A 20,652-nucleotide genomic window follows, 5' to 3' on the forward strand; every position below is an offset into this window, starting at 1 on the left:
AGTGCTGAAAAACATTTCTAACATCTATCCCCGTCGCACTTGGAAACGGTTATGAGCTGGGTGAGATGGCTGCAATCAGTGGCGTGAAGATGTTAGGAGCAAACTAACAATGTATTTAAAAGTATTATAATAACTCTTATATAATTAATATTACATAATATTATATAACTAATATAATATAGATATTATATATGATACATAAAAGTATTATACAACTAATAATAAAATACATTTGAAAGTATTTTGACGCTTCGAGTTTATAACATTCTGTAAAATTTCTTTTTTTAATCTTTAACATATTTATAACATTTATTCATATTTTTTTAAACAGTCGAGTTCAAGTTTTTTTTCCTTACTCGGAGGAAGTTTAAATTTTTTTACTTTAAGATATAATAGAAAAAATGTCAGTGTGAGGAATATTGGTGATGGTTCTTTAACCTTATATATGCATTGGTAGAGGAAATACCTGGCAAACGCCCTGAATTTTAAAAACCAGGGAATGAGCTCAATGTGCATTTTTATCACATTTACCAGAAGGCATATTTATAATTTATAATAAAGAGGCAGGAATGTGTGGATCATCTCTCGATATTCTCTACACTGATATTTTTCCTGATCGATCTTAGGTGGGAAATTTGGAGTCACTTGAGAATATGAAAAAAATTAATAAATAAGCTCTTGACTATGATAATTAATAAGTGAACTTTGAGGGACTAAAAACTTTCAGTATAATGCATCTGAAATAGTGCAAAATAAACGCCATATTTAATTTCAAGGTAGATAGCAGATCCTTAATTTAAATGGCTCAATTCAAACTTTCATATGAAAAGAGCTAGGGAGCCACCGCCTGTTTTCCAATAACCTAGAACTCCAGATCGTCCAAAATCGCTAGGAAGTTTATCTCCAATGTGTTAATTACAACGAAATCTAACTTTTTGATATGAAAATATTCTTTCCAGCTTGAGAGTTTTAAAAGCACTGCGACTATTCCATTATTTACAAACGAATTTTAAATCATCGCTGATGTTACAGCATATCAATTACTTGAAATTCGTTCAAATTAAATTTATGGTTCAAAACTTGCAAATTATAGTTCCATATAGTCTACGTGGTTTGCAATAATAAGAATACTAGGACCACAGGCAACAAAAAAAGCCAATTTATAATTTATAAAAGTAAAGCACTCTCCAAATAGCCAGTATCCCAGCCAGGAGGCTTACTGACTCAACAATTTCGAGACAATTCATATGATGATGGAAATATGCTGCATTCGCACCGACCGCCTTTACTTCCGAGACAAGATGGTGCCCATGAATTTGATGCTAGCGTGCTTTAAGCCGTCACCTTGGATAGAACCTCCATCTTTTACAATGCCTCAGTGCCTTAACCACTGTACCATCACGACTTAATCTGTCACTTGTTTCTTATAAAATATCAGATCCCGAATAGATTGTCCCATATATAGTAAGAATTCACTTGTTGCCAGACAAGCTGATCAATTAACCAAGTGAGACATTCTTGGAAAAAAAAATTTTAAGCAGTATTAACTAAATTATTCTGAGTAATTTTTAATTATTAAATAAAAATTTAGTGTATTCAGTTTAAACAATACACACCATCTTCATGTATTTCTAAAAATATATTTATTAGGGTCCTACTAGCATAATTTATTATTCGAAACTGTTTGGTTTATAACGTATTAGTAAATTTTTTTTTCATTAAAGAAATACTCTATTTAATCAGAATCAGTAAACGTCGGGCCTTCCCAACACGATACGCCATTCCCTTGAAATCCAGCATCGCATCTACAGAATCCTGGAATTGAGCTATACTGATTTATACACGTTGCATGAATGGAACACTGGGTATTTTTGTTGCATTCGGAAATTAATTTTGATATTGAATCTTCAATACTCTTTCTCTCTTTGCCTTCGCTCAGACGAGAAGCTTTGTTGGCACTTGAATCTTCAAGATCTGCTCCTTCTGATTTTTGTTTTTTGCCGTTTGGTTTTTGCTCGTTTGGTGTTTGCTCGCTTGGTGTCTGCTCATTTGGTTTTTGCTCGTTTGGTTTTTGCTCGTTTGGTGTTTGCTCGTTTGGTTTTTGCTCGTTTGGTTTTTGCTCGATTGTTTTTTGCTCGTTTGGATGTGCGGTGGAAATTTCATCCGCATCTTTAAAAGATTGTTTCATTGAAAAATAATTGAAACTCTCAGGATTTTGAAGTTTACTAAGCACTTTGCTTTGATCATTTTCTGACACTTTAGTAGTTGAACTTTCATCATCATCTAAAATTTCTTCTCCATAAGGTTTGAAACTATGCTGAGGTTTAAAAATGTTTAGCGGAGGATGGTTCATTTTATTGTAATCTGCGAGCTCAGGATTAATTTGAAATTTACTAAGCTGGTTCATAAGGTACTTGTTCTGGTAAATGCTGGTGGGTGTATGAGTAAGGTGACCTGAACTATCAATCGTTATTTTAGGCATTTCAAACCCTTCCTTTGAATAATTTGAATCCGATTTTCTTTTATCCATATCACTAAATATATTTTTCATGCCCTCTTCAATTTCCAAATGACGACTTTTCCTATTAGAAACATTTGAAAGTAATGCTGATTCATAACCTGAAATTGAATTAAAGTAATATAATTTTTAAATACGTCGTTAAATATACGAAAAACGATATTCATTAAAAAATATATATAATAAATTTTTACCATAGACTCAATTTTAATATTTCAACCCTTAAAATACTATTATATTTAAAAACTTAAATGAAAGCTTAATAAACATAATCATGTTAACTATTTGTTTGTAGATAATTTTCATCACACACAAAAAATTTATTCAGTTCTTTAAACTTTTGGAGGTCTAGGAAATCTTTCCCTCAACTTATGAAATAGCTTACTTATCTAAAAAAGTATTATGTTGTAACGACTAATGAAAAGTATAAATTAAAATTAAAATTTTTTTTTATTGCGATTTGATAACACGGCACTAGAACCTTTTTTTTCTTCTTTTTTTTTAAGTAAAGAAGTACCGTTATCCAGGGTTCAGAATAACTTAAGCAATTTTAATAAGTAAAATACGGATACTGATTTAGCATTACTATTTTGATTTTGATTGATAACTCACACTGCATCAGTTGCATGTTCTAGTGAAGTTTAGAATCACAATTTTAAATCTGTGTGTTTTAATGATACGTTTGTAAATATTTACTTTTATATAGAATAATTTCATCGTCATCAGAGATTCATGCTTTTCATGACTTTAGTTGCTGATTTTAGTTAGTTTAGTTGCTGATTTTAGTCAGTTGATTTTAGTTTTGTTATTTAAGTTCAGCTACCTATGAACATTTTTAAACATAATATCAAAGAGTACAATTATATTTGGCTCGCATCATTGATCCTGTACTGAGAAGCAAAGACCTCCAAAATTTTTTCACAAAACTAATTTTTGTGATTCCGAAGTTCAAACTTAGATTGAGGAGCCCAGAGAGACATTGGAGAAGGAAATATTTTCGATTTTACAAAAGTGTAAAAAAAAATGTTCTGTTATTCGGTAACACAATTTACATAATTTATTAGGAATTATAAATATTCTTTAAAAGATAAATTTATTAAGTTTAATTTTCAGACAATATGTTTTTTATTTATTTTACATAGTAAATGTCATTGAATTAATTGTAACATATAAAATTTTTTGTTTATCCACAATGCCGTTATGTATTAAATACGTAACGGAAAATGAGTATATTTGGTTTTTACAAATATTTTTTTTTGTAACTCTTAACCATCAAAACAGTTATCATCGTCACTTAAACTATTGTAATTATATAAATTAGAAATATAAATATCACGACTGCTTTTTTTTAATTTTTTTTTCTTAATATCTGAACTTTCTAAATTATATTGAGAAAAAAAACTTTTATTTTTACTAATAATATTTCAAACAGTATCTATTTATTTTTTAGTCTTTTGTTTCTCCATCACCAACCCATCATTAGATTAAGTCTAACTTAAGCGACCAAGTTTTTTCCCTTTTATGAAAAATACCACTCTTGTAAGCATGGCTGTAGACCTAAGTTTTACACAACAGTTAATAAATCTCCAAAGAAAATGAGTCAGCTTTCCAGAAACCTAATAGCATTTTGTTATCTCAATGGGGAACTGGAAAGTGAATCTGGAATTTTACTCACCAGGATAAGAATAGGGTGCTCTTGAGCAAGAAAAGCACCCAATTTGTGATTTATTCTTGTTACTGCACATTAAAAAAAATCATAAAACAATAGATTCCATTAGTCGTTAAACAGGATAGTAGCTGATACAGTTAACTGCGATATATAAAGCATTAATAAAAGAGAAAATAATTATGAATTAAATCACAACATACATGTTTTTTAATTTACATTTGTTCATAAATTTAATTTCATGAACTTATTTTAACTTTTAGACGCAGAATTTTTGTTAAACATATGTATCATATATTTTGTTATTATTAGGTCAAAATAAGTGAAAAATCTTATGTTTAGCATTTTAATAATTTGTGGTATAAAATACAACGTGTCTTTATCTGCGTTAAAGGATAAAATCTTCCAAATGTGGCTCACTTAAAAGCGAGAATTTTACAAATTTGCATTCATTTGCAGTTGTTTAGATCTTAAAGAAGCAGTTATTTATCATTGAAATTTTTTTAATCTACAAAATCAATTATTGATAAATTTTTGAATATGAATGGAAAAAAAATTTTAGAACTCCTTTTTTTAATTTTATATTTTAGTACAAATATAATTCTAATAATCTAACAGATATTTTAGTAACTATTAGACTATTTTTAATAATTAAAAAATACCAAAACATATTTTTGCATGTTATTAGAGCACGAGAAAAAAATGTATACAAAAGGGACACCGGTGTTCTATCTGCCTTACAGGGTTAAATATAACACAATAAATTTTCAAACATTTCTAATAATCCCTTCTTTTATTCATTTAAAAAATAATTTTTTGAAACGGTTTTCAGTGGCATTGCATAAGTTTTTAGAAAATTAAACTAACTAATATGACTCCTAAAACAGCTTGACTTCCCAACAAGATATGCCATTTCCTTGAAATCCAGCAACACATCTACAGAAACCTGGATGTTGGTTATCTTGATTGAAACACGTTGCATGAATGGAACACTGGATATTTTTATTGCACTCGGAAATTAATTCTGATATTGAGTCTTCAGGACTCTTTTGGTCGTTGCTTTCGCTCAGACGAACAGATGAAACATTATAGTTTCCTACACTTATCTCTTCAAATTTTTGCTTTCTGTCGGTTGGCCTGTAGTCATGTGAGCTGGTTGTTTCATCAATATCACTGAAAGATCGCATTGGAGAAAAATGGTTAAAAGTTTTAGGTTTCTTAAGTCCACTAGGTATTTTGTTTTGAAAATGTTCTATTACTCTAGTCGTTGAGCTATCATCATCATCTAATGATTCTTCACCATAAGGATTGAAGATACGTGGAGGTTTAAAAGTAGGCTGTATAGGATGGTTCATTTTATCGTACTGTTGGAGTTCAGGATTCATTTCAAAATTATTGAGACGGTTCATAAGATACTTGTTTTGGTAAATGCTAGTTGGCTTTATGGTAGGATGATCCGATTTGTCAATTGTTGTTTGTGGTAGTTCGAAACCTTCCTTGGAATAATTTGAATCCGATTTTCTTCTATCGATGTCACTAATAGCTTTTTCAATGTCCTCTTCAACTTTCAGCTGTCGGCCTTTTCTTTTCGAAATATTTAAGGGCAACGCTGATTCATAACCTGCAACTACAATGTAAGAATAATATTTGTAACCTTACAGATTTCATTAAGTATAATGAATTTTTTTCCTTATTAAAAAAATTTGACAGTAATTAAACTCTCAAATAACAACAAAACTAAAAACCCGTGCAAAACAAAAAGTTAAAAATTTCCATCAAGCACAAAACTTCAGTTTAGATTCGATTAAGTTGAAAAGTAGTAAAAATTTAAATTGACAATAAATTCTATTCAGAATTAAAATGACGATAAATTCTTCTTGTAGTCGCCATGGTTGAAAGTCGTATTATCATCAGATATAAGGCAGCGGTTGAAATTTGGAAGCTTTCACTGCTCGTATTACGATCAAAATGTATAATTTATACTTAAATAAATTCTTTTTGCAATATTTTGGCAATAAATCATGCTTTCAGCTACCGGGAAACGTTTGAACTTTGTATTGTCATCAAGCACAAAATTCTATTTGCGTTTTGTAACCAAAATAGGCATTATAATAAAAATAAAGCTCAGTTAAGAAGTACGTAAAGTTATGCTTGAACTTGTGTGTTTATGTTTGTGAGAAATGAATTTTCTGATTTTTTTTTGGAATATTGTGTATTATTTCAAAGTAAATTTATGTAAATTCTATGTTCATTTTTTTTTTACTCAAAACAGACTATGATCAAGCTGATTTGACTTATTGCCTTCGTAGTACTATAGGCACTATTAATCCATTTTTAAACTCTTGCATTAATGTTCTTAAACAATGAATTTTTAATAAATTTCACGATTTCCCTTTTTGAACAGAAGAACTGGAGGAAGAGTTCTAAACTAGGATGTTCTCTAGCTATTTAAAAATCCATAATTGACATCCATAGCTGAATGGTTTCTTTATGTTTTTAAATTTTTTAAAACAGAATATCACCAATGGTCTTATTGTTTTTTTTTCGGAACATATTTTAAACACGAAGAGAGTTGATTTTCACCTCAGATAGTGGGTTAAGATTTTATAAAAATCATCCCAACTTCAACTTGCTACTCGAACGACAGCACAAATTAGAGAACGATTCCGATGGAGCAACAGGAACAACAGCAAAATATTAAAAAGAACAAATATTTAAGGAATATTAAAAACACTGCAAGCTTAAAATATCCCTTTTAGAATCAATTTAGAGTCCCTTTTGGAATCATTTGCATGGAGCCAAGAATTTTCTAAAATTCCTAAAATCTAGAATTTAGTCACGATCCTAATACGAGTATTCGTGTTTTCAGAAAAAAAGAAACTCGGCCTAGAAATTCATCAGAGAAAATCCTTGCTTAAGTCTGGATAAGTTTTCTTTCCATAGCAGAGAACAATTTCAGATCAGACAAAAAATTTAATTTCTTTTACTAAAATAATTCTCTTAATAATTATAGTCTATAGTATATAGTGCAGCTAAGCGTTAAAAATTAATTTATACTAAAATAAATAGTTAAGAAGTTTTATAAATAACTTTCAGTCACGGTTGAAAGAATGAGTTAGAAAAAACAATATTTTCGAAAAATAAAGGTCTTTAATTTCAAAACAAGCTTTGACAGCTTAAGAAGTTTCTCATAATTATTATAAAATAGTTTTTATGGTCGAAAACATTTTATATTTTATGCAAATGACAAAAAAAACATAAAAATAATTTAGTTCATAATTAATTAATTTTAGGAAAATTATATCTGTTTTGTGAATGGGTGTAATAATGTATTATATTTGGTCTCATTCTCTGCTTTTTTGTGAATGGCTGTAATAATGTATGAAATTGGTTTTATTCTCTGCTTTTTTGTGAATGGGTGCAATAGTGTACTATATTTGGTTTCATTTTCTGCTTTTTTGTGAATGGCTGTAATAATGTATTATATTTGGTTTCATTCTCTGCTTTTTTGTGAATGGGTGTAATAATGTAAGAAATTGGTTTCATTCTAAGCCATAACGTAAATAATAAGACTTCGAAATTCTGAAAAAAAACTTAATGTAATATTAATAATAAAGGAGTCTTGAGTCGGATGTGAAGCCAGCGATTCTAATTGAAGCTTTAAAATCAAATTAAAACTTTATTTCGTGAATTTATTTATTGATTTCGATACAAAAAAAAGGAACAAAAGAAAAGCAAACCTATCTACGTTTTGAACGCAATAGGGATTAGTTAGAATGGTGATATAAATAAATATGATTAAGAAAAAATTGGTCGTTTAATTTACCTTAAATGTGCAAAGATATTTTTAAATAGTAAAAAAAAAAAATTATAAATAAATAAATAAAAAAAATCTGATTTTGAAAAATAATTTTAACAAAATTGAAAACTTCATAAAAGAAGGAATCTTTGTTGCGCTAAGAGTTTAAATAGATTTAACATTAACGAAATTTTAAAAACAATTCATTGCGTATAACTTCACTTAATATTAATAATAAAGGAGTCAGTTTTTAGTCGGATTCAAAACTAGTGATTTTAAATAAAAACTTTAAGAGCAAATTAAAACTTTATTTCGTGAATTTATTTATTCGTTGATTTCGATACAAAAAAAAAGAAAGAAAGAAAAAACAAACCTATCTACTTTTTGAACGCAATACGGTTTAGTCAAAATAGTGATATAAATAAATATGATTAGGAAAAAATTAATCGTTTACATTCTCTTAAATGTGCAAAATTATTTTTAATAAGTTGAAAAAAAAAAGTCTGATTTTGAAAATAATTTGAACGAAACTCAAAAACTACATAGGAGAAATCTTTGTTGCTCAAAGAGTTTAAATTAATTTAAGATTTTCAAAATTTCAAAAAAAAAAAAAAAAAAAAATAGCCAATTTTGAAACTAAAAATCTCTTGAAACATTTAGAGTAAAATCAAAATTTTAAAGACTCAGAATACTTTAAATCCATTTAATTTTATATGTTTCGCTTCGCAATTGCTTCCCCCAGATCAAACGACAATCATACAAAAATTCGAATTTTACAGATTACAGAAGTGTTTCTTCTTTTAGATTGGATTGGGTTGATTTAAAAAAATAAAATAAAAAATCAATTCGAATTTTCGAGAGCAATGAAAAGCTTTAAAAACAAAAAAATTCCAAATGCCTTTTGGATCCATTAAATCTTATATGTTTCGTTTTTGCTTCCGAGTTCTCCATTCCAGATAAAGCGAGAACTACGGAGAAATTCGAATTTTACAGTTTAAAGAAGCGTTTCTCTCCACATCTCGCATTTGCTGCCGTATTTAGATCGGTGCGGGCGGATCATCCGAGAAAACGTCAACCGGAGAGAGAGTGCTAAATGCTTAATGCATGAACTCAAAACTTCAAAAATTAGATGGAAAGTCTTAAAAAAAAGTAATATTTAGAGAGACGCTAAATTTAGACCGCGCTGTCGGAAGTTTCAGTTTCACGGTAGAGACCCTATCTTAAAGAAGTGATTGTTTTCATAACGCGACATCGCGGAATTATTTGTGTCGGTCGTGTATTTTATTTTGCACTCTGATTAGTAATTGGATTTTTAGTTTAATTGAAGTATTAGAATTTATATCATTGGTTAGACGATTCTCACTGAAAGGAAAATGAATCCATGATGTCATTTAACATCCGTATTTTTTTAAGTGATTAGTTAATTATTACCTCTTTACAAGCAACGGCAGACATTAATTGAGTTTGAGAACTATTTTTTCCTCTTAATCTTAACTTGTAAAAGCGTTGTGCTTAACAATATCAGGAAATGAAGTGGTTAATAAAGAAGCAATGGTTCATTAAAAAGTAATTACCTATTTTTTTTTTTTTTTTTTTTTTTTTTTTTTTTTACGCTTTGTTACAAACAATTTTTAACTAAGTTAAAAAAAAAATTAATGAAGAAATGAAATGAAAAGTGAATTTTGTTTCATAAGTTTATTCAGTTGGTAAAACTATAATTTAAATTAAAATACGGAAAACTATCATTCTGCTTTGCTAAGCGCATTTTTTGCATTCAAGTTTCAAACGTTGCAACTGAAAATTGCTTTTTTCGATCATTTCAATATCAATAAAATTGTATATTCTGAACAATATAATTGTCTGAATAAATTAATAAACTATATTTTTAATGAAAACACGAATAATAACACTAATAATACGAAGTATACATAAAAGTAGATTTATTTTTTATTTCAATTAATAAGCCATATGTAACATTAAGCCATGTAATTTCTATCTAGTTTCTTGTTTAGGTCAGAGAAGGGATTGACAACTTAATTTACAGTATCTTTTCAAGATTATGCACCTCAGTTTTAATAAATCTATCATACAATTCAACTTATTTAGAATTTTGTCTTTGAAGAAAAAGCATACGCTAAATAAAATATTTATTTATTTTTGTGAAAAAGTAACAGAAATCTACTGTTTGCAAAATTTACTTCCCGTTCCCGGTCTGAGTTGCCTAAAATAACTGTTTGAAGTACCCGGCAAAAGAATGTGACTAGCAAATAATTCTAGAGAAATACTACGAACAACTCGTTTAAATTTCAATATCTAGGCTAATCTAATCAATTAAGACCCCATTTAGTTCAATGAAAGCAATTTTTTTCGCCAACTGTTGGTCGACAAACCATGTACAAACTTAGGACGTTAAAGGCTGTTCCTCAAAGGCTCTGAAGTTATTTGAAATTACTCTTTTTAGCGAACAATATTCTATTTTAATAAATAGTGTGAGTTTGTAACGGCATTTATAACTGTTAGGTTAAGTTTGGCCTGCATCTTCTATACTAATTATGCTTCTACACTGTTATTATGATGAAGAGCCTAAGATTTTTGCAAAAATGAAAGGCGTTTTCAATTTAAAATTGTAATATTTGAAAAGTTTACTACTGTTTTGTTTTGTTTTGATTCGTAAATCTGAGCAAAATCTGAAAATTATTCATTAATTTTAATGGTTTTCATCTTGGTGGAAAAGTCTCACCAAATTGGAGACTTTTTCAAAAAGAAAAGTTCAATAATTTTTTTAAACATTTTATATTTTTGTTTGTTCTAAAGCCAAATAATTCTTTACGATTAGATATTAGTGTAAAAAGTTTAAAATTACACATTTGTTTTGAGTTAAAGGAACTCAAACAGTGCATTTTTTTTTCTTTTTTTGGCCATGGAACTACAAAAAACATCCGTAAGAGAAGAAATTCTCCGTATTGACATAACAAAGTCAACAATCCGAATTCAATTTCAAACAATTTGAATGGCAAAAAATTTCATTGTAAAAAAAAATCAAAACTATCATTATTTATTTTATTCCATTTTATTTTATTCTATTCTATTTTATTTTATTTTGAAGAAGATGATAAACCATGCAATTTTATAATGCGTGGAGAAATTCAAAAATGAGTAAAACGTCATAAGAAATTAAAGAAAGTAATGGAAAAGGTATTTTAAGAGGATACTATCTTATATTGAAATGTGTAATACTTTGTTTAGTTTTAAATAGGGAACGATTTTGGCCGTCATTTAAAAAAAATTATTCTTTTCAAATAATTTTCGCTTGAAAAAAAAAACAAATTTAATTTTTCTGTTATTGCGAATAAATTTTGTTAAAAAACGGAGACTATGGCTTTCATTTTTAATCATCACATTTATCTCAACTAATTTACTTCTTTTGAATAAATTTCTGAATGAAACTTTCTATTTTATTAATGTTTTTCTCTTTTTTAATTGAATACAAAAATGTACTTAAACTACATAAATTAATGAATACTGAATTTATTCAATAATTAGGCACATTTTACAGATTGATTAATAAGTTTAGTTTAAAATATCAGAGAAACGATACTCTTTCCTAAAATAACAACCTTTTTTTATATTATTTTAATCATACAATTTCTTTGAATCTAAACAAGTCGACTAAAATAAACATATTTTGAATAAATTCTATCACGTAATGCATCTCGTCAAACACCAGTTTAAAACAACAAAAAAATTTGTTTTTTCATAATCTTATTTCTGAATTTTGTTTTACGAGATAATGAACTCAGGAATTTTTCAGCAGATACAAAGAAACGTAAATAGATATGCAAATTCGTTGCACTTATCACTACATTTCCAGTAGTCTGACTAATCGTCTATTATCGCACGAAATGTTTATTCATATGTTTATTCGTAACGAATATTCATGGTTTGAATTTTGAAATCTGACAAAACTTAGTAATTGAGTCAGTAAATTTACGTTGATTCATTTCTTTATTTTAGAATCACCAACTACTGTAATCTTCTAGCTTTTCTATTAAAAGATCAAAGTGTTGCAAAATGATTCGCTGCATTAGTGAAAACTGAAAAATAGAAAAAAGGGACAAATAGAAAAAGAGAAAGAGAAATAAATTATGATAAAGTGAGAATTCGTGTTTTGTGCCCTTTTCTTAATTGAAATAATGTATATAAAATAAATTTAAAAACAACTTGATCAATTAAATTATAAATATTCGATTCCAATTTTCATATTTTAAGCTTTATTGTGAAAAAAATCTTGTATTAAATAATCAATAAAATTATAAAAATTCAATTGTTTATTATCTTATTAAATGCCTTATTGTGAAAAAAATATCGAATGTTTAACAATAAAAATGCATTTGGTAATCTGTAAATTAATTGTGTGGTAAAAATAAGTCCTGTTTAAAGGAATGTTTCATTAAAATCAGGAAATACACTAAAATTAATCATAAAATTTTGGATACAGTTATAAAATTCGTTTATACAAAGATGATTCAATGCAAAAATTTATTTTCAATAATTGCTTATTATTTTTTATTATTTTATTTAACAGCAGTCGAAAGACTTTTGAATTTTAAACTATGTAATTTTTTACAACTTTTTAAAGAATGTAATTTTCTAAGGCGAATTACAAAATTGGAACGAAATTAATCAGATAGTTCCAAAGGAATCGAATTTTAAATATACGATTTCGTTAAAATTCCATTTCTCAGAAACCGATTTCAATTCAAATTTTGTATATTGTCTTCTAAAATTACACTCCTTAAATTTTCTTATACTTTAAATCTTTTTTTTTGGTTGCATATTTTAAATGAGATTGTGGTAATAATCATCTGGCTCATTCAATAAAACTGCAATTTTTAAAAAAAAAATATTTAAGTCAGTCATATACATAAATCATGACATATTATTGACGAAATTGTGTGTTATTGAATAATGCAAAATAAACAGAAAACGCATTAGCCCTTATCACGCTATAAATGTGCTGGTTCTAGATCATTCACATAAATACTACTTTCTTAGCTTAGTTAATTACACATTAAAACGCACATATTTACAATATTTGTGAAACGCAATATTTGCAACTTTGGGAAACTTATGTGAGGTTGATTTGTTTGCTTGCTCGAATTGATTTGTTCATTCAAAAGTTAATTAGAAATCTCCGATTTCTATGTCAACCTAATCAGTACAAACTACTTTTTAAATTTGCATACCAACATCATTAAATGTATGAACTTTTTTAGAATCATATATAATCAATGGACGAAGAGTATCTAAAAAAAATCATTAATTATAGTTCTTTCAAGAAACATTTATACAGAATAATAAAGAATTTTTTTAAAATCTCTTATAAAATTTTTTTTTAGTGTGATGGAGATGAATATCACGTCTTATCTTGCTTCTCAATTCTTTAGAAATGGAATTATATGTATGCAATGTCAGTTGAAACACGTTTGTTAACTTTTTTTCTGTCTAGAATAGTGGTGACTGGAAAAGATAGTTCTAAAGCTGCTCCCCTCTAATATTGAAGTGTAGGAAAACTAAGCATTCATAGGTACATATATATATATATATATATATATATATATATATATATATATATATATATATATATATATATATATATATATATATATATATATATATATATATATATATATACACACCTGTGAAAATAGGAATAAATATTTCGTTATCAAATCATTGAAAAGCATTCCTCAATCAAATCTGGTGCACAGTATTGGTTTTCATAATTTATATTTTTATAAGAAGAAAACTTGGAGCACGCTGACTGTCTTCCAACTTCAGAGAAATTAAACATCATGGAATCGAAAGTTTGATGGCCTGCGTAGGCATAGCGTAAGACAGCAGCATGATCCTGTCCCCCATACGTTTCAAAGAGTGTCGGACATAAGTACAGACTATAGTTGCTTTCCTAGGGATTCCGTTGATACTGGTTTCAATTTTATTGACGGCAACATAGACCTCATCATGTCAAGGATTTTCTAGAGTTTGAAGATGTTCTCCGATTGCACAAGCCCTCGAAACGTTCAGACCTCAACCCATTAGAATGTGTATTTTATTTTATTTTATTTTATTTTATTTTATTTTATTTTATTTTATTTTATTTTATTTTATTTTATTTCATTTCATTTCATTTCATTTCATTTCATTTCATTTTATTTTATTTTATTTTATTTTATTTCATTTTATTTTATTACCGTAGTTGAACAGATGACCCAATTTTGAGTTTACGATTACTAATGTTCAACACCATAGCGTTGTAATTTTGAACCCGATCCAGAAGACGATTAAACTTCTGGATCGAATATTGGACGAAATTTGCCTTCGTGGAGAACTTTTTGATGGAACTAACCCGCATTTGCATTACATAGAGAGGTTCGAAAATCTCCCACGGTTAGCTTGACCGCAAGGGAACTCTAACCCTTGATGTGTCTACCACTGAGGATATTTTACGTTAGCACTGCAGTCGGTGTGAGATAGGTGCAGAATTCGCATCGACCTGCCATCGCTGGGATTCGAACTTGAGTCTCCACATTGGGAAGAAATTTGTAGATTCCCTGAGCCACCACCGCTCTATAGAGAATGTATGGGACACATTGGGGAGGGCAAATGTAATTCGATTGTACAAAAACACCTAAACTGCCTTATTTTAATTATAAAATCACATTGTAAGGCCTGTAAGACATGGGGAAAAAAGACTAATAGAAGACAATTTTTCCTGTTAGACCTTTTTTTTTAGGTTCGATTCAGTAACCACTGTTTATTTCCTCAGACAACGATGAGAATTACTTTCGATCATGCAAGTGAATCGTGCATTACAATAACTAAATGGTTATTACCTTTTCTCCGTATTAACCCGCATTAACCTTTGAACTTTTGTTCAAGCCAAATTTCATTAAAATCTGTAAATAATAAAATCTGAATATTTTTTTTAAAATTTTACACAACAGTGTATATTTACCTTTGCTAATATGCTTGATAAGAAACCTTCTTTTTGCAACGGATACATTCAGATTGGAATAAATGGAACAAGCAACAATCCCTTCTTGATTCTTGCGGAGTTCAGAGATTGTTAGAACTCGACCGGAGAGACTTTTCTTCATATTGCTTGGTAAAGTCCCTCTTTCACCATTTTTTTCTACATACCATCTATACTTGATTGATTCTGCTGGCAAACTGATGAAGCTGTCGATATTCAAAGTGATTGTCTCTCCCAGGTATAGAAATCCTAAGTCTTTGAAACATATATTGTATGTTTAATCCTAATGAAACTAAAACAAGTGGGGGCTGTGTTATTTTAAAGGTTATCCTTAAAACCTTATCCTTAATTATTTTATGTTATTTCAAGTATTTGTAAATCAAGGAAAAAAAATAGCAAAATCAGCCCTGAATTATATCGGATTTTCCTTATCAAATATATTTAATTTTCACATCAATACGCAGATAATAATTTCCAATTTCTGGTGAAATACTGTACTCAAATGCTTATACGAGTATTTGCTAAACTAAGTTCTGTAAAGGTTCATTTCTGACCAAGCTTATAGAAAAAGTGGGGGATAGTTTGTTTCCCTTTTTGGAGTTAGTGTTTCCTTATAATCTGCACTGCATTCAGAACTGCACTGTTGTAATTTTGAATATTAATTTGGACAGCTCAGCTGTTCGACGCAGGACAAAGTAAACAAATAAATAACTAAACAGATCAGTAAATAAAAATGACAAGCATATAAACATGGGGCTATTTTTCCAGAACTAGCATATTTGAAGAGTGAAAATGTCTTCTCAAATTCAGTAATTTTGAAGGTATCTTATTCTTGTGTACTATGATAACTTGTTATGGTGGTTTATTAACTCTTATGGTGGTTTATTAACTCTTATGAGTTAATAAATCTCATGGCTATGATGATTTATTAACTCTTTGCGTAGATCACTGTTCACTTACAAGGTTCAAATTTCAGGAAATCGTTTTAGTACACATTAGCAATTTCAGTACATAAAAATTTCAGAAATTAATAATTTTCAAAAAAATGCAAATAAATAAATAAATAAATACAAGATGTCCTTTTTCCATAAAATGAAGACACTTTGCAGAGTTTACCTCAAATTTTTCATATTTAGAAACGCATTAAAAAACTAAATACGTTTTTAAATAAACTATGCAGTTTGACATTAACTAATTTGTTAGAGTTAGCAATTAGATAATATTGCAAAGGAACTTTTATAGCAGCGGATTTGTAAATCAGTAACCATTTTGAACTAAATTGCATTTATCAAAATTAATTCAGCAAACAAAGACTTATTGTTAAAAGTAATTAAATTCCATGTACTAAACGTTTTGTTTAATGACTCAATAAATATAAATTATTATTTATTATTAAATAATATTATGTTTAAATTGATTGTTACTGATACCTACGCTATAATTCCTTATCCCTAAAATGATGGCGATTGCATGAATAACCTCTTAATAATGAAAGAAAAAATAAAATTAACTGAAATTTTTTCGGTGTCGAAATAGGTTTTTTTTTTCAATTTAAAAAAACTTATTTTCCAATTATTATTTATTCTCTTCTGCATGTAATTTAAAAAAATGTTATGAAAAGAACCTTGAACCACCCCTTACGGCAGAGAGCCGTGGGATTTAATTCTCAGTAATTGAATGCACCCACGTGGTGTAAATAGAACACAAATCAATTAGAACTCCGCTTATTTCTTTTCAATCAATTTGTTACCGATTTTATTAACATTTATGAATTATTTTATTATTTGTGAATTATTTTTTTCTTATTGCTTATATTCTATTTAATTAATTATTTTTTTCATTGACAATAAAAAATTTTTTTTGACTTCCCCCGTTTCTGCAAAAATATCTATTTATATCTATACTGTTATATTTTAGTTGAATTGAAATCTTTTGTAATTTTTTCCTCAAACTTTTACTTCCAGGTGTCCAGTTATTGCAACATAGTTTCAGGTTTGTTTCATTTTCTAATAACCATAATTTGTTTATAAAACTAGTACAGTTAAAATTGTCAATAATACCTTGATAAAACAGTATCGAAATAAAAACAAGGAAGTTAATTTATTTTTATCCTTTGAACATAATTGAACTCTTATTTATAATGGGTAATTTAAGCGTGCCTAGCGAAATTAAATAGAAAAATTTAATTAATTATTGTTATTTTAGCTACAATTTTGAAATTAGTTTTCAAATATTTTGAGAGGCTAATTGCAAACGTAGTTCTTTGCGGTTTTATTTTCTATGCTTTTTAGACGTTTATTAAAGTTGATAATAATAGTTCAAATTTTATAAAAGATTTATTAAGTTTGAATTATAAAAAGTACAAAATTATTATTTTGACATAAATATAAATACATTGGTTATTTTCATATATTGGTTTTATTTGCATGAATATAAATACAAAACTGTATGCTTTATACATAAAAATTTTAGTACCCTTTGAGCTATTCAATTAACTTTTGATTTCGTTTCATTGTATTTAGCACAAAAAATGCAAAAGAATTCATTTTTAATATGTTAAAATAACAGTTTTTGACTTATAAACAGGAATTAAAATTGTACTTTTTATACTTCATACACAGTAAAGCCTTCTTAACTTCCAAACTATGAGTCCTACACAGTGTAAAAAAATGCGTATGAGACAATGCCGCACTTGTCTAGATAGTAATGTTGAAGTTTTTTCCCTTTAGAAACTGGCCTATATTCTATTTTTTAAATTGTATTTTATTTCATATAAAACTTTTACAGTCATAATGCTAAATTTAGTTTTAAAAAGTAAATTTTAATTCCCTTTGTTAAGAAGCACATTTTAACAAGAGATTTTTTAAAGTATTCAATCACCAGTTTTTCTTTTTTTTTATTTACTTTTAAAATTTGTCTGAAAAATTTAAAATAGTTTTTCAGAAAAACTCATGAAACAGTAAAACTGATAGAATGAACTTTTTTGTTAATGGGGCGCAGTTTAAAAAAAAAGCTTTTTTTTCTTAATTTTTAGCCTATGATTTTTCATTTGCGTATAAAGTCAATTTTTTCGAAGAAATAGTAAATCATTTGGAAATAAATTTAAAATTCTAAATTTCCAATTTAAAAATACTTTCTAAAAGGGCAGAGAATTGAAACAAAAAATTTTTTTGAAAATTAATTTAGTATTCTTTTAGATTTAGAGAACTTCATCAAAGTACTTGCATTTATTTACACTAAAAATTTGCTTTAAAAATTTACTTTAATGTAGTTTTTCGGAGAAAAGTGTTAAATGAGTGGAACTAATTGCAATGAACGTTTTTGCTAATGGGGAGCAGTTTGAAAAAGGCTCTTTTTTTAATTTGTAGCCAAGGATTTTTTGGATGTGTTTAAAGTCAATTTTTTTCAAAGAAATATTGAATCATTTGGAAATAAATTTAAAATTCAAATTTTCCAATTAAAAAAAACATTCCAAAAGGATAGAGAATTGAAACAAAAAATGTTTTTAGTATTCCTTTAGATTTAAAGAAATTTCATGACTGACTTGTATTTTACCAAGATTGGCTAAATAAACTCCATGTAACTTTTTTTTTATTTTTATATATTTATTATTTAAATTTATTTATTATTTATTATAGAATTAGAATATACTATAAAAGATGCAGCATGCAATTTAAAGTGATTCGAATAATAACTATTATCATTTTGGATTTAAGTGACAGAAATGATTTTAAACTTAGTGCACTGCGCGTAAGACTGACACACCAACCGCAATAATTTTATTTTAGTTTGCATATTATTTATGCAATATATTTAAAAATATTAAAATGATCTATATTTTCAGGACGTTGCCTTGTGGATTTTAGAAAATTTTTATGAATAAGCATATTTAGAATAATTTGTTTAAATACTGTGTCTTTTTCTGTAGTTTAAAGATTTTATTAAAAAAGAAATAAAATCCATTGAGACACTTCTTCTTTTACAAATCAATTTTAACAGCAATAGTTTCTAAACTGTGTAAAATGTATCAATGCTTTGATATTACTAAACCAGATGTTCAATGAGATTTGAAAAACAAGCAGCTAAGGATTTGGGAATTACATATTGATGAAGAACTTTCTCATTTTAAAACCAATTACTTTTATTTTACAGGAAAAATAATTAAAAATTTAGAAATCTCATCTCGCAGCAGCTGAAATGAAATTCTTATTAGTAAATTCGTGCTACCACAATATCGTGCTTCTTGTTAACTGTTGCAACTTCATATCTGGAAGTAGTGGTTTTTCCCCGTGATAACAAGAAGAAAAAAATATTTTTTTCGTAACTCGAAGTTATTGGTTTCCTTTAGACAAAACCGGTCGTGACAGGGCTTTAGAACATCTATTTTTATGTTCTTTGAATTTTCTGTATCTGTGTGCTAACTAGTTATAAAGATTTTTATTTTTGTTTATATAAAAAATTTTATAGTTTTTATTAAGACAAACAAAAGGCTACAGACAATTTCAAGAATTAAAAATAACATATTAGAAATTAATTACTTTAATTTTCAATTTGAAAACAAAATGGTATTAAATCATTTTATTAGAGCAAATGCTTGAGAACAAGTTACTCTATTATAGCAACGCTTGAGTAACATAATATTTTTATATGATAATGTTTGGGTAACAAATTGATCTATAATAATATAATTATTATAGATCAATATATAATAATTGATCTGTAACAAATTGATATGTCTGAGTAAGAAACTATTCTATTCTTACAATATATGAGTATCAAAAAAATTTTTAGTAACAATTTATTCTGTTATAATAAAGTTTAAGTAATTTGAAAATCGTACAGAACGTTAATTCTCAGTTATCATTTTTCTCATAAAAAATATTAATACAGATATATCTTATTTCTTAATGCCGAAAAACAAGAGGTTTTAATTTTATTTTTTAGGGGGGAGGGGCAGGCCTGTTGAAATATACCATTGAATCATGTTGAAATATACCATATAAATCATTTTTTTTTTACATTAGAGTGATTGATTTTAAATTGTGCTTTTTTATTTAATTTTAAAGCAGTTCTAACCATTTTATTAGCTTATTCTCAATTGATAACAGTTTGGTATTAGCTAACTACTTATTTTAATTATCTGAACAACTTATTACTTTCTTAAAATTGACTTTTATTTTTATAATTGTTTTAACTATTTAAAGTTATACTTACTAATAGGTACTATTCGTATTCGAAAATTTAACTTTTTCACTTTGGGGTGGAATACTTTTTCAGACTGAGCTAGATTGACTGAGAAGTAATTAAAATCGACGTCTTGTTCTGTTATAGGGCTTATTCGAAATTCATAACCTTTGTTTCCGATGACTATATTCCAGGGTGAAGTGTCTAGAGAATAAAATAAGAATTTTTACGTGCTAACCAAAAGGTACAAATATTTTTTAATTCTTAATTTTAAGATATTTATTTACCTGCGATATTTATCACCTTCATTTTGATTATCATTTTGATTTTGATCATTATTCAAAATTAAAGGTTTCAAGCTTTAAGCTGTGTTTTTTATTATGAAGTAGTCTTGAAAAAATATCTTATTACGTAATATTTAATGATAAGAGCATTTAAAACGGTATCTA

At 27.4% G+C, this 20,652-nt stretch overlaps 1 protein-coding gene across 2 annotated transcripts in view; it reads right to left on the minus strand.

Annotated features, from left to right (window-relative positions):
* Positions 1–1,704: 1,704 nt before the first annotated feature.
* Positions 1,705–20,652, minus strand: part of LOC107456436 (uncharacterized) — a 35,280-nt gene continuing 16,332 nt past the window's right edge. The window contains exons 4-6 of one of the 2 annotated variants that reach the window (XM_043047030.3): positions 20,234–20,407; positions 15,002–15,274; positions 1,705–2,619 (exon numbers count right to left, since the gene is read on the minus strand). In XM_043047030.3, the coding sequence (XP_042902964.1) occupies positions 1,736–2,619; positions 15,002–15,274; positions 20,234–20,407 (1,331 nt within the window). In that variant the 3' untranslated portion in view covers positions 1,705–1,735. Of the gene's footprint in view, positions 2,620–4,980; positions 5,806–15,001; positions 15,275–20,233; positions 20,408–20,652 lie in introns of those variants that run through there. The other variant, XM_071182207.2, reaches the window with a different exon arrangement.

Source organism: Parasteatoda tepidariorum, chromosome 4, assembly GCF_982258835.1.
Source record: "Parasteatoda tepidariorum strain Cologne lab strain chromosome 4, Ptep-v5.0, whole genome shotgun sequence".
Taxonomy (NCBI): Eukaryota; Metazoa; Arthropoda; class Arachnida; order Araneae; family Theridiidae; genus Parasteatoda; species Parasteatoda tepidariorum.